The sequence below is a fragment of the Elephantulus edwardii genome, unplaced genomic scaffold (assembly GCF_000299155.1).
Source record: "Elephantulus edwardii isolate Elephantulus edwardi_28Jun2011 unplaced genomic scaffold, EleEdw1.0 scaffold00113, whole genome shotgun sequence".
Classification (NCBI taxonomy): Eukaryota; Metazoa; Chordata; class Mammalia; order Macroscelidea; family Macroscelididae; genus Elephantulus; species Elephantulus edwardii.
The window spans coordinates 9,927,042-9,942,331 of record NW_006399863.1 but is presented as its reverse complement, the minus strand read 5'-3'; the positions used below and the strand labels follow the sequence as shown (position 1 = coordinate 9,942,331).

Genomic DNA, 15,290 nt, shown 5'->3' with positions numbered 1-15,290 from the left:
GCCCTCACTTGGGGCAAGAGGCTGTGAACGACAGCTGGAGTCGGTGGGAAAGTCCTTCCCTCTCCCAGCTGGTCTCCCATCTGTGAACTGTGGGGGAGGCCGGACCAAGGCACCTCCTCTGCTTTCTCCCTAGAGACCCAGCAAGACGCAAGGACCCCTCCCTCCTGCTTCACTGTGGCGTCGGGGACCCCATAGTGAGAACTCCCAGAGCCTCAGAAGGGTCCATACTTCCTATTACTTCAAGCTGGCCCCAGGCTGTCACCTGGGATCCAGCAGCCAAACCCCAAGAAAAGATGACTGAGGATGAGGGCAAATAATGGGTCACGGCCAACAGGCCCAGACACCAAGGTTCCAGCTGAGGCATGGCCACAAATGGTGACGGTGACTCCCAGGTAGGTAGCAAGGGGGTGGCTAATGGCACGAGGATGTCTGGGTCGGGGGGGGGGGTCACCTCAGAACCTTTGCAGGAGGGGAGATTTCAGGAACTGCGTAACAAACGGAAGTCAAAGCAAGAGGATGTTCTCAGGAAGATGAGATCAAACGACAATAAAAGAGCTAGACAACTCCCTAGGAGGCTTCGTGGTGGGGTGGGAGAGGAGAGGAAATGGGGGATCCCAGTCCAGTGGAGATGTGAGCACCCCAGAGTCATTTCCCCACTGTCCACCCACTCAGCGCCAGGGCTGTGCCCACAAAAGGAACTTCCAGTGGCCTCGATGAGCTTCTGCCTAAAACAGCCCTGGGATCACTCTGCAAGGGCGGTGGGGACCTCCTGAGGGCCTAGGGTCTGGTGTTGAGCAGTTCAGAATCATCCTCTCGTTACGCCTATAGGCTCACTATAGACTCGATGGCTGTGATTTTGGTTTTTTGGGTTTGTTCCCTTAATATAAGGCTGCTATAGAAATACCAGTGTCACAGAAGAAGAGGGTGGCTCTGCCAAGTCAAGGTCGTGTCCAATTTTAACCACTCAAGAAGCCAAGCCAGGCTGGGGGACTTAGCTGCCTGCACCCTTCCTTCCTCGCCTGCCCTCCTGGAGTGGCAGGGGAGTCAGCTGCCCAAGACGGCGGCTCCCATGGCCTTTCAACCCCACTAGGAGGTAGACAGTGCTAGGCATGCCTGAACACTGGGGTGTTTCTGTTGGAGAGGTGGCATTACCACTCTCCAGGCACACACCTGAGCCAGGTGGGCATTCAACCTTAGTCACAGAAGGTGTTGGTGAGGGGCCTCAGACAGGCACTTCACCAAACCTGGTGTTTCCAGGGGTGCACGCTAAGGGGACCCTGCTCCATATTCATGAGGGTAGAAGCTCCATGGCTTGTCAATACCAGGTTGTGGGGAGTAGGGCACCCCAACAAGCTCCTCTATCTATCCTGCCCCACCACCCTGGCAAAGATAAGGTGTATCTTGCTGCAGCTAAGGAACTCTGCTCCCGGGTCCAGCACCCACAAAATCAAAGACCTAGGCTGCGGGAGGAGCCCCTCTTAGTTTTAGCTGCACCCCTAACTAGCTCCTTTATGGCTTAGAGTCCCAAGGCCAGAGCAGCAGAAGAGGGGAGTCAGAATTCTTCAGGAAACTTGTAAATGATGTCCAATCGCAGGTCCACAAAGCAAACCAGCTCAAGACCCCTCAAGTAACTGGAGGACAGTGAGGTTTGCCAGGGAATCACTGAAATGCCACGGGGTCTGACTCCTGGGCTGATGAGCTGCCCGCACACCCTTGAGGTCAGCATGTAGGTCCAGCTCAGGCCTTGGGTCACAGCGCAGTCTTGATCTCAGCCTGGCACTCGGGAAGCTCCTCCATCCCGGCATCCCCAGAACACAATGAAAAGGACAACATGGAGATTTTCTGGCCTCAACGCCAAGTCAGCCCATATAGCCCTTCTATCTCCACACATCTCCCACCGACTGTCCCCAGAGAGGTGCCCACCAGTGGGCATATGCGACCCGTGGGCCCATGTGAGTCACCCACAGAGCGGCTCATGGAGGTGTGGCCCCAGCACCCATGATCATGGTCAAAGCCTGCCTTTGCCCCATTTTTCACTGGCCTCCAGCCTCAAACTGCTTCTGCGGGGAGGAAGTGGAAGCACACAGGAGCTGCTGTTCCGCAGGCAGGAGGCTCAGGGGCCCTCCCTCCACAGCTGTCCCACCACGAGATCCTCCAAGTGCAAGCCCTGGATTGCCAAAGGTCCCTGGTTCCCTTCCTTCTGGGTCCTGCAGCTGTAAGGTCAGAACACATGAGGCTACGAGGCCAGCTGGCCCGCACAGCAGTGATCTAGAACCAGGAGTGAAACTGTAGCTCAGTTTTTATAAATCCTTCGTGTGAGGAAGTGTCAGAAACCAAACAATCCCAACCTACTGCCACTGAGTCAACTCCAGGCCCCAGAGATCCCCCACTGGGGTTCCGAGACGCTGCATCGCTGTAAGAGGAGACTGTCCAGCTTCCTCCTGAAGAGCGGCTGGTGGATTCAAGTCGTTAAACTTGCGGTCAATAGTGTAACGCATTACGTGCACTCTGCCACCAGGGCTCCTTGTGGGCAAGGGACTGTGGTGACAATGACAGACACCTGAATATCTGTCCCAGCTCTGCCAGACCCAAGTGGCAGAAGACGCCTGCACGTCCAATCCTCTCTCTGGGCCTCGGTTTCTCCATCTGGACTCAAAAGCTCTTTCAGATCTGCCCTTCTCAACCCTGAGACTGAATCCCTTGACACTGGGACCGCTCTGAAGCCTTGGGGCTGCCTGGGAGGATGATTTAGTGGCTGGAAGCAGCTGGGCTCCATCAGGCCCTGGGCCACCAGGCCTCTGTTACATCACCTCCCACTGCACAGTGCAGGACCCCAAACAGTGATCTCCCCAGACTCTGAGTGGGAAGCCTCCAAGCACCACCCAGCCAGCATTAGATGTGGAGGCCACAGTGCGCAGCCCACAGTCAGCCTCACCCCAGCCTGGACCTTTCCCCGAGGCCCAGCAGAGGGTGACCCCAGCCTGGACCTTTCCCCGAGGCCCAGCAGAGGGTGACCCCAGCCTCCAAAGAGTCAACGGGGCCCCCAAGAGATTCTTCCCAGTGATGAGGCAACTGGTCAACAGCCTCTCACAAATCCCTCGTGTCCCTGGACAGGCAGGGCCCTGCGGGGCCCACCCCCACCCCCAGGGATTTCTCTCCCCTCTTAGCACTGACTGCAGCAGCCCCGTCTTGGCCACAGACCTCCATGAGCACTAAGCATTCAGCTCAGCTGGCGGACTCTTTATTTGCACCAACTGACCGAATTAAGGCTGCTTGACTACACTCGCCTTCCTTGGGAAGCCAACATTGGCTGATATTGAATGTCCCCAAGCTGGGGGACAGAGCCAGGCCTGACAAAAAAGCCACAGCAAATGCTGGCAGATCTCAGGCCCAGGGTTGCCAGCATGGGGGCCACAGGGTGAGCAGGGCTTTGTGTGGGGTAAATACAGCTCCCCCTCCAGACCTACCTCACGCCGGCTCACACACTCACAGCCTGACACCAGCCTCAAGACCAGACCCTTCAATCAGGACCCTGTTTCTGTGTTATCAGTGAGTCCCCAAAGAGCCAGGCCTCTCTCGGTGTAGTGACCCCATGCCGCAGAAGAACAAAAATAATGAGCCAGGTCTGCCTTCCCTGAGCAGCCTTCTACCAGGGCCGGCTGTGAGAACCCACACTGAGCTGATGGCCAGCGTGCCTGGTGTCTCCCACAGAAGAGAGGGCAGAGGGAAAGAATCAATATTCTCTGGAAAGAGATCAGAGATTACAGGAAGCACAGAGATATGGCAGAATCAGAGCAGCCAGGGCTAGGCACCCTCTATCTCAAATCAATCCAGAGAACCCTTGGCGAGGTGAAGGTGGGCAGCAAGGCCTGACCCCACATCTGACACCTAAAATCCCCATGGCGGGACTAGGTGTCACGGGCATTCCAGGAGGAAGAGGCCCTAAAACCTGTGGCAAACCTTCACATTGTCTGTATTCAACAGTAACTTAGGAGGTGGGGGGACAGAAAACATATGGGCCCCATGCCCTGTCCTCCCCTGGGCTGCACCGTGTGACAAGGTAAAGGCACAGCCCACAGCATCTCGGAAGCCTCAGACTGCCTCTCCATCTCCTTGCTCACCTCACACCCTCCCTGCAGCTCTGTCCAGCCCCACCCCAGGGGTCACCACCCTCTGTCCAGTGCCCAGCACAGGGGGCAGGGACTGAAGGAGGTGGTCAGACAGATGGCAAGGCCGACAATGGATAACTTGCTGCTCTTTTCCTATGGGCACTGTGAGCTTGGGACCCTAAAACAACAGCCTGGCCATTGCTGAGAGCCACTTCCTGGTCACGACCACCAGCCGTGTTTCCACGCTTCCTGACCCACTGCAGACAAACAGTCAAGTAAAGCCATCCCCATTTCACCCCGTAGGGAGCACAAAGTCAAGAGGAGGTTTTGTGACCCAGTGAGGACATCTGAGAGAGAACATTCAGGCATGCACAGGGTGAGAGGGAGGTGCTGTCTAAAGAACCTCAAAGACAGAGAAGAGTCGCTGGTGGTCACTGACAGGCAGCCATCTACACCTTGTTTGTATGTATTGCTTGTGCTGGGATCATGGATTCAATTCCATGAAGGCCCCAAACCTCAAATGCACACGAGACTCCATTCCTTCACACAGGCCTCTTCCAAACACCTGTAACTGTCTTTGTCTCTAGAGGCCACAGTGGTCACTGGGGGTGTAGATTCCAGGGCTCCGCTCAAATGTGGGACCACCACATTCAGGAGGCCACTGGAGGCCACCTCCACTCAGATTTCCCGGGAGGAGGAAGTTTGCTATCCACACCCAGATGTCACCCCATCCCTCAGCCACTTTAAGCCCCTTCTCAGCAGCACCAGGACCCTTGCCTCTGCTTGAAGTCACAGGGGATGTGCCCAGTTCCCTGTCCTGACAATGAGGAAGCCAGAGCAGCTGTCCCCAAGGAAGTCCACCTCAGATACACAGACCTGGAGGAGGTACCCCCACCCTCCCAACATGCTGTCCAGCACCAGGCTGACCCCTGTCACCTGGTGGCCGTGGAGAGTGTAGAGCAGCCGGCCCTCCATCAGGTCCAGGATCTTCAGGGTCGAGTCGCTGGAGGCTGTGACCAGGTACTGTCCCGAGGGGTGGAAGGAGAGGGCATTCACCGCGGCGGTGTGTACTGGGGACAAGAACACTGGTCAGCATTGGTTGGAGGCTCAGGAGCATAGCTAAAGCCTGCAGATGGCCAGTCGGGGCCAAGAGAGGCTAGAACAGAGGTGGTCACTGCTCAGAGAAACCAAGGGGGCCCCACAAGAATTTCCTGAGGGACCAGCAAGATCAGAGAGGCCAGTAGAGACTGCTTCTGAGCCGAGGACAAGCACTTGGGGACACAGGGCAGTCAGAGGCTTGGGGACCAACGCTAGAAGAAGCAAGGGATTCCTCCAGCTGCTCGCCTCCCACTCCACTACAGACGCAAGCTGGAGCCTTAACCTTAAAGCACTGACGTTAAAGCTTGCCACTGAGAGTCACCTCCTCCAGGAAGCTCCCCTGGGTCTCCCCCACAGAGCCACTCCTTCATTTGTCCTCCTGCAGCACCAGGAGCTGTTTCCCAGTACACGCTTAGGAGCAAACTTTTCATCTGAGTGGCTGTGATTCCCATCTGGGTTCCACATGAGACCACAGCTTTGTCAGGCAGGGATCAGACTAAGTCCCTGGCTCCCGGCTCAGGAGAACCAAAAATGGTTGGGGAGTGGGTGCTCAGGAAAGCAAGGTGGCCTCTGCTCTTGCACAGCCCACCCCTGAGGCCCAGGGCAAATCTGAGGTGGAGATGACAAGAGCTGGAGCTCAAGGTCAGAACCCCGCAGGCCACGGGAGGACGCAGTAACTCCACAGCCAAGGCCCTGGGCCCTTCGCACATGGCATCTCGGGCCTGAGAAGGGAGAATGGTGGGACTAAGATGCTCACGCCCCTCCCATGTCAGAGATGCCACAAACACAAATGTGAATGCTAGAACCTCGCTTCACCCCAGCACCGTGAGCCACAGGATCTGTGCCGGGCCGGGCGCCATGCCAGCCCACAGGTTCTCAGCAGAACCTCCGGGGCACGCAGAGCTGCCCAGACGCCAGCCCAGCCGATGCTCTGCGCTGGGGATGACGGACGCTGCTCCCGAGCACACTTGGGGGAGAGCGCCAGGGCCTTACATAACCTTGTATTTATATCTCAACACTCTGAGCGCCAGCGGCTCCAGCAGGCAACGTCGCAGCAGCCGACCCTGGGGGGCTGACTCCACATCCCCCACGTCCCACACACTCAAGCCACAGAGAGGGGGGCAGCAACCAGCTGCCCCCAGTGTTTCCACAGAGCCCCAGCCAACTGCAGCAGAGATGGAGCTGGTGCTGCAGACAGAAACAGAGACATCAGAACTGCAGGGAGGCCTTCCACGTGTGCACATGCAAAGAGGGTGTCTCAGGTGGGCGGCAGGGGTGGCCTCTGGGGAGGACGGGCTCGGGGCACAGCGAATTCATGTTTTGCATCCTTCCAGGCTACTTAGTAAAATATGCTAAAAAACCCCACCCCAATTAAATAAATAAAAATCACGAGCATACAGCCACACATAATTACACAACGGAATGACTAACTATAATTGAAATCCCCACACCCCAACCCTCAAAAAAGAGCGTGTCGTGCTTCTGGAGGGAGGAAGCCTGGCTCGGCCCACCTGGTCTTGCAGGCCCATGTCCTGAGTGAGCCAGCTGGCAGGCTGGTGACAAGGGAGGAGGTGCCCGTCAGGCCGGAGGCAAGGCTCGAGCACAAGAGCACTTGGTCACTTGACCCCACGCCAGGACAGCTCCTGAGATGCACACAGCTGGGATCACCAGCGGCACGGCAGCTTTGAGTCTCTGAGGGCTCTAGACTCAGACAGTGACGGTGCTCTGAAACGGTGTAAGGGATCCCCAAAACAGCCCTCCCCCCACATATCAACCGCACTTAGGAGTGCGGAGGGAGCCAGCACAGGGAGCCATGGAGGGTCTCCAGTGAGCCCTGTCCACACTTTCAACTCCATGAAAAGAAGGAGGGTCTGCAGGCTGCAGAGCTGCCTAAACTCCTCCACCATTCTACACAGGATCAGAGGGGAGCCTACAGCAGTAATGAGGATTGAGTTCTGATTCAGGCTTCTGGAGGGGATCAAGTGAAGTCCTGCAGCCAGCCGGCCGAGGAGACCGCTTCTCCCAGGAAGCTGGATGGAGCTAGAGAACAGCAGGAGTCCGCACAGGGTAAGAGCTGGGTGGGGTGCGACACGGGGCCAGCTCAGAGGCCTGGGCGGGTGACCTGGGTAGACAACCTCCTGGCTGCGTGAGCACTGTGAGGGGCTGGAGCCCTGCCTGGCGGAGCACGGGGTGTCACTGGAGACATGTGCCACCAGCGCACCACGGTTCCGGGACGGGGGCTGCTGCTCAGCTGTCTGAACAGTCCGAACGTGGGCTCAGAGCATATGGTGCCTCGCCCGCCCCCATGGGGGTTGGCACTCCTGGGGTTCCTGGTGGGACTGGGAAATCAGAACTCCTCCCCAAAGCGACTGGCCAGAGCCAAGAAAGTCCTTGTCTGAGAGCAATGGCATCAGGAAGGCCCCAGCCTGGAACAGGATGTACCCTCCGTGGCGAGTGATCGGGGTGAGGGACACAGGCAGACAGGGGCTTACTCCCACCCCCAGCAGCAGCGTCAGTCAAAACTGCTTGGAAGAGCAAGTTGGCCTCATATGCCAGAAGGCCACTCAGGACGTCCCTGGTGCTCATTTAGTCACCAGGGATGACAAAGGGAGCTCAGTGGCCTAGCAGGAAGAAGCTGTGCTGCAATCCCAAAAGGCACCTGGTTCGAATCCACTAGCTGCTCCATGGGAGGACGGACAATCTCCTCCCATGCAATTTACTGCCTCTGAAAACCCACTGGAGGGTCAGCTATGGGTTGATCCAACACAATGGAACACAACAACAGGGATAACAAAGATGTCACTGTGTCCTTAAAGGCTATCCGCTTGGCTTCCTAGAGACTCGGAATGGCCACGGCTCAGGTGTCTGCTGCCAGAGAGCTTGGAGCCCATCATGGGGAAATAGGCCCCCAAACAGACCCACTGCACTCGGGGGCAGGGGGCACCTGTGAGGTGGGAGTGGCAGCTGCTAACGGGTCAGGGGAGTCTCAGGGGGGCAGCTTCAGCCATAGCAAAGCCTCGCTAAGTGCTTCCACAGGTAACAGTGAAGGTGCGCCCCACTTCCCCAGAGGCCAGATCAGCCCTGTGTTTTCCTAGGTTCCCCAGGGCGAGCCCAAGGGAATGAGCTTGCCGCCCTGTGCATAACCACCCACGCATTGAGCAGGAGGCTGTGAGGGGCCCAGCTGTGTTTACAGGGTCCTCGAAGCCCTTCTAAGCATCTGATCTAGACTAGGAACAAGACCCTGCAGTGCACTGAGTGGTTCCATCTGTCATGAGGCAGCAGCAAAGCAGAGTGAACTCTCAGCCGAACCTCTGGCAGCACGTACCTGAGGCCGCTCAGGACCCGGCCCTGGTGCTCACCACCCACCACGCCTCGGCATGCACTGTCATGGGAGCCTGAGCCCACCCACCCCCACGCCGGCTCCCACAGAACTCCAGAGGCCTGGCCCCAGCACCCACCACTCTCCTCGGCCGTTCCTCCCGACCACCCCACTTTGTGAGACCCCCACCTTCCATCATTCCTCTGGCTCTGTCCCACCAGCCCTCCACCACTGGGAGATGCGCCCATAGTCTTCATCCTGGCGGCTCTGGGGACCTTTCCCCTGCAGCGGCACCTCAATTTCAAGAGCCTAGGAAGTGGCCTCTATCCTTTTCATCATGTCCAAGCTCCCTGAGACCAGCTGGGGGTCCACAGTCAGCATGTGCCTCTTACTCAGTGTCCCCAGTTCCTAACTTTGAAGTTAGGAAAAACTCCCACCCTAACTTCGCCCCACTCTCATATGCAGCCCTCACGTGGACATCAGGCCTGACAGCCCACCACCCTTCACTAAGGCACGCCAGGCCCGTGCACGGGTCAGCAGCTGAACCGCTTGTCCTCTCAGATGCCACTCATGCCTTTGCTTCTCAAGTGACACAGGTGGTCCCCAAACTGCCGGTCAGCCATGTCCTTTAAACTCTTAAGCCATAACAAGGCACTTCAGGGCCTCTCCGGTGGGCACTAGCAGCTGAACCTCACTCACCAAGCCCTGGACCCAGGTCCATTACACAGGCCTGGACTCTCCCAAGGGGACCTCAAGGGCCCCCTCCCCTCAACGTCCATTAATCAAGACTCGTGCAGAACAAAATGCATGCTCAGCACTGCATCATGACTCTCTTGCGAGTCCCCAACCCCCCAGACCTCAGGGAGAAGACACTACAGTCACCCCTATAAACAGAGAACAGACCCAGCGCTTGCCTCCTCTCCTTCCCTCCTCTCCTGTCCAAGCCTCACCTTGGGCTACACTCAACAGCCGGCCTCCTACCCAGTACTCCCCGACTCCTGCAAACCTATCTCAACTCCTCCAATGCCCTAATTTTGAGCCTGGGCTAAAGCAGGAGAAAAGCCTCTAAGGCTGCAGGAGGGCTGGGAGAGGTGTGGTCTCCTGCGGAGGGCAGAACCCAGCTGCAGCCCTGCCAGAATCTGCCTTTTCCTGAGAAGGGCCTCTGTCCAAACCCCAGGGCCCTGGTGTGGTGCAGAGCACGCCAGTTCACGTGGCTGCCTCCTGCCACCTGGTGGCAGTGACGGGTACTGCGAACTTTGACCAAATTTTCTGGCCTCCAATCCAACACCTTTGTCCAACTATGTCCTTCCTGTTTTCAGGTCTAAATGTTGAGCCAGAGATTGCTGAACTCTAATGACAGTCCTACCTGCTTCAGCACAGATACCTCGGGGGGGGGGGCGGGGAAGGGGAGGCCAGAGCATTCAATAGAAGAGGAGGTGAGTGGTGTGTGTCTGAGGAGCCCAAGAACCTTCTTCAGGAGTTCTGGCCAGACCGTCCATCAAGCCCTGCAGCTCACCTGAGGCTCTGCCCCTTCATGCATGAGTACCAAGGAGCCTGGCACAAGTCAGGCAGCACTACATCCACTTCATAGCCAAGGTTACCAGACAGGCCAGTGTCACAGACAACCCATCCCCAGAGACCCCAACAGGGCCTGATTTTACCCACCCACCAAGGCCACCCTCGGCCAGCACAGGCCATTTAGGGACTACGGCAGTGAACTGGACCGCTGGCTCTGGGAACCAGGAGCCGCTGGATACTCACACTGATAATGCTGCAGCAGCCGGTGCGTCCTCACGTCCCACACCTTCACCGTATTGTCCGTGCCGGCAGCGGCTATACACGTGCCACTCGGGTGGAAGTCCACGTGGGTGACAAAGCTGGAAGAGCAGGGCGACCACATGTTGTAGGTCATACCAGCCCCAAACAGATCCAGGGACATGCAGTGTGGTCCACACGGGTGTAACTGCTCACACCGCTCCTTCATCCCGGAACCCTCCCTCCTGCCACATTCCCTCACTAGGCAAGCAAGAAAGGGACAGTGAATTGAGGTGGAGTGGACTCATGAAGGACCAAGTCCCAGTGCCTTTTTTAAATGCAAGAGAGGAGACCTTAAAAAAAAAAAAATAAAAAAAAAGAGAGGAGACCTTGACACCCAAAGGTTGGCTCTGGGGTTTTCAGTGGCGGCCCCTTGTGCTTGAATGCTTGGCATGGTTACTAATGTCATGTTGTCAATTCTAACCTCTAGGATGTTAATAAAACCAGATTACATCATAGGGTTGCACAATTCAATGGGTGATAGGGTGAAGGAAATAGAAAGGATCTTTTGCGAAAAATAATGTATTCAAAGTCTGTAAATAAATCAGAGTAAAATATTTTAAAAAATCCATTAAAAAAAAACCCAACAACCAGATTTCAACTGCATCTGTAAAGATACAATTAGCCTTATCTGACTAAGAACAGGGCTCCTCAGGGGCGTGGCCTTCATGGTATTCATGTCTGGACTCTGGCAAAAAGATAAGAGCATTTTTTTTTCCAAAATAGATAAGAGCATTTTTTGTCTGATTTATGACTAGCTGTCTGGTTGACAGCCTCCAGACTGGCCACACTTGCTGTGACTGGACTCCTCAGTCTCCAAAGTCAGCTGTCTCAACCCTGTCCCCAACAATGACCTTGGACAGCCAGCCTATGAAGCCAGTAGCCTCCAAAGCCAGTAGTCTGAGACTTGACTGTCTGCTGATGACCTGGACGCTGCCTGCCTTCCCAGAAGCCTCCACTCTGAGGTCTGGCTTACAGCCTGGGGCTTGCCTCTAACAACAACAGGAGCCACTTGGCTATTCCTGTTTCTTTTTCTTCCCTATATGTGTATGTTGTTGTGTGCCTTTGAGTCGACTGCACAGCAACCCTACAAACAATGGCTCTGAACCTTGCCCTATCCTGAGCCAACCTCACCAAGTCTGACATACCTGACTCTTTTGCCAAAGTCACTGTGTCAATCCATCTCATCCAGGGTCTTCCTCTCCTGCACTGACCCTCTACCCTTTTAAGCATGATGTCCTTCTCCAAGGACTGATCCTTCCTGTCAAGATACCCAACATATGAGATGGAGGTTCAAAATCCTTGCCTCCAAGAAACAAATTGTTTTCACCATCTCCAAGACAGACCTATTTGTTTTCTTGGTAGTCCATGGTATGTTCAATATTATTCTCTAGGACCACACCAAGAAGGCATCGATTCTTCTTCTGTCATCCTTATTCACTGTCCTACTCTCAGATGCATAGTAAGCAATTTAGATGACAATGGCCTGGATGAGGTGCACCTTAGTCTCTAAAGTGACTTCGTTGTTCTTTAGCACTCTAGAGAGATCCTTGACAGCAGCCAATGCAACTCATCTTTTTTTTTATACTGGTTTATTTACAAAGTTCATATACGTAACTCATGTTTTGATTATACATACCTGTGTATGTGAGTGTATGTGCATGTGTGTCAAGCGATGTAAACTTTACTGGCTGTGCTTCTCTGGAGAATTCAGCCTAAGACAGAGTCCTATTTGTGGAGGACTCACCCGCCATGCTCGCAGTACGAGTAGACACACTCCCGACTGGTCTTGTCCCACAGCTTGACGGTCTTGTCATCGCTGGCAGACACGATGAGCCGCCCATCAGGGGAGAACCTGTACAAGGTGGAAGACCAGTCAAGGCACAGTTTCACAGGGATGTCACAGGGACCACACACCATCTTCCAGACCACACCTTCCCCACAATGCCCACAACCTGACCCCTGCAACTTCCAAGAGTCCATACCCTGCTTTGACCCTGGGTGAGCCTGGCCAAGCGGACACCCTGCTCTGTATCTGTAAGGGGCTAAAAAGCGGAGTCCCCTCCCAGAATAAGGCAGGGCATAGAGACTGCTGCAGGAAAGCCTAGGCTCGCATGTGGCAACATGCGGTCAGCACTGACCACTGGGAGTGTGAGCACTAAGGGACCAGCTACAGCATCCTGTCCCCAGGTCCTCCAAAGTCTACATCTGACTGCATCTGGGTCAGCAAAACATAAGCTGCCAACAAAGAGGCAGGGAGGTCTGAAGGACATATTATCAAAGACTTAGTATGGCCCTGACATCCCCAATTTGCTGGCCTGGACCCCTGATCACAAGGCCTATCAGAGCAGCCTGGCACCTTCGAGGAGAAGGAAAGATGTGCAAGGGACAAGTGATTTGCATGGCGTCCCAGAGGAACTCGGCTCTCCGGCTGGCCCACGGCTGACTCTCATGATTTCCCAGTGACCCCAAGCCACAACCCACCCGCCTCCTGGCAATAAAGAGACCTTACAGGATAAAGAGCTGTTGAAATGAATGGAACAAGCCCGAGATAAGCTTATTTGTATCTGCAGTTCTCAAACCCTAAAAGGTCACCTGACTTCCATCTGCCACAGCACCATACCCACATTGGGGCATGGGCAGGTCCTTCAGACCAAACCCTCTCAGCAGTCAGCACAGCAGTGGAGCCCACGATAAGCTCCAGAGACACAAGCAGCAGCACGCCTTAGTGCCAGGGAGATGCCCATCCAAAGGCCAGCTCCACTTGATCCCCACCGTGTGCCATGGAGTAAGACCCTGCGGGCTGAGCCTCAGTTTCCTCATCTGCAAAATGGGAACTGCATCCCCAGCACAAAGCACTGCTGGAACAAACAAGGAGAGGGTGCAGAGTGGTGATACTGGCTCTGTCAGTTCAGATGGTCCCCAACATAGAGGTTACAAACACCCACAGCCAATGAAACAATAACTAATGCCATCTCAATTTGCCATCTCTATGAAACAACTCTATATGCAAAACAGATCATTTAGGAGGCCAGGCTTTATGAGGAGGAATGAGGCACCAGGATTGGAGGAAGATCCATAAACAACCTACGTTATGCAGATGACAAAACCTTGCTTGCTGAAACTGAGGAGGACCTGAAGTGTTTGCAATTATGGACTGAAGCTCAATATCAAGAAGACAAAGATTCTCACCACTGGGCCAAATGACAACACCATGATGGATGAAGAAGAGATTGAGACTGTTAACAGTTTCAGCTTGCTTAGTTCCACAATCAACACTGGGGCACCAGCAGTCAGGAATTTAAAAGACCAATTGCATGAGGGAAATCTGCTGCCAGGGACTGTTTCAGAGTACTGAGAAGCAACAATGTCAGTCTAGAGACTAAGGTGCACCTGATCCAGGCCATGGTCTTCACAATTACGTGCTATGCATCAGAGAGCAGGACAATGACTAAGGATGACAGAAAAAAATTGATGCCTTTGAGTTGTGATGCTGGAGAAGAGTCTTGAACATACCATGGACCATAAAAAAAAATAAGTCTATCTTGGAGGCTAAGGTTTTGAAGCTCTGTCTCACATACTTTGCGTACGTGGCCAGGAGAGACCGATCCTTGGAGAAGAATATCATGCTCGGAAGGGTTGAGGGACGGCACAGGAGAGGAAGAGCCCGGATGAGATGGATTTATATAGTAACTGGGGCAATGGGTGCAGATGTGTTGGAGTCAGTGAGATTGGTCAGGACAGGGCAGGGGTCAGAGCTGCTGTACACAAGGTCGCTATGAGTAGCAGGCGACTCCATAGGATATAACAGTAACAAGAAATGACCGGTCCAACCCCTACAAGAACACACTCCTCATCACTATCATCCTCGCCAAAAGCCTTTAAAGCAGTGAAACAGCTTTGTCTTGCTCTAAAACCAATAAAATCCACTGCTGTTGGACTCCTGCTCAGTGACCCTCCTGTGGGTTTCCACAGCAATGGGAGGACAATGTCCATCTGGCTCTCACAGAGTGGGCTGGTGGATTTGAACTGCTGACCTTTTAGTTAGCAGCCTGCTACGTTACACACTATGCCACCTTTTCCGTGGCTTAGGAAAGGCTAAATAAGAACTATATGCACCTGCTCCAACTTACCCACATAGTTAACAACACGGTTACCCTGGCGACCATCTGCATTTTTCCTGTTGCAGTTACTCCTTAGTGATCCCTGCTGATTTGGCTTGGGCAGCCCTGGCAGTAATGTCATGGGGCCTTCACGGCTGGCATTGGATTGAACGTTTCATGTTTCATCTCACTAAAACTGCTTAACAACTTACAATGTAGGAACTGTTACCGTTCTCAATTACAGAGAAGAAAACTGAGGCTCAGGGAAACTCACGAGTCGCTAAGCCACTGGCTCAGAGTCACGACACGGCCGTCTGGCAGCACCCCCACCCCCGGTGTCCCCAGCTCCAGCCCTCTAAAGGCTCCGGGGAGTTAGACGCTCACTTGGCACAGCGGACCCAGTTGATGTGCTGGCTCAGAGAGAACAGGAATTTCTGGCGATGGGTTGACCACACCTTGACTGTCTTGTCGTCAGAAGCTGTCACGAGGGACTGGCCATCGCTGCAGAAGTGGACACTCCTCACCGTGGCCGTGTGTGCACGAAACACCGTCGACTCACCCTTGCTGGAAAGACAGGCAGCCAGAGAGTCAGGAGACCCAGCTTGGTGACAGGCGGGTCCACGAGCAAAGAAAAGCTTTCCTGCCCTGCAGGGGCCCCTCCCAAAGCCAGTGCAGTGCTGAGTGCTCCAGTCCCCAAGAGAGGCCGGAGTGTCCCCAACAGGAACCAAATCCTGCCTCTGTCACGTGCGCTCAGCTGAAGGCCCCAGAGCCCTCCAGGATGGCTGCTATCAGCTCAGCATGCCCCTCACCTGATGGGAGGATCCCAATTTAAGCACAGGTTTCAGA

At 54.8% G+C, this 15,290-nt stretch overlaps 1 protein-coding gene across 1 annotated transcript in view; it reads right to left on the bottom strand.

The window, feature by feature from the left end:
• POC1A (POC1 centriolar protein A) overlaps nt 1–15,290 on the bottom strand; it is a 64,883-nt gene that overhangs the window by 48,326 nt on the left and 1,267 nt on the right. The window contains exons 3-6 of the mRNA XM_006892256.1: nt 14,829–15,008; nt 12,089–12,196; nt 10,288–10,403; nt 5,046–5,179 (exon numbers count right to left, since the gene is read on the bottom strand). Coding sequence (XP_006892318.1) covers nt 5,046–5,179; nt 10,288–10,403; nt 12,089–12,196; nt 14,829–15,008 — 538 coding nt within the window. The remainder of the gene's footprint in view (nt 1–5,045; nt 5,180–10,287; nt 10,404–12,088; nt 12,197–14,828; nt 15,009–15,290) is intronic.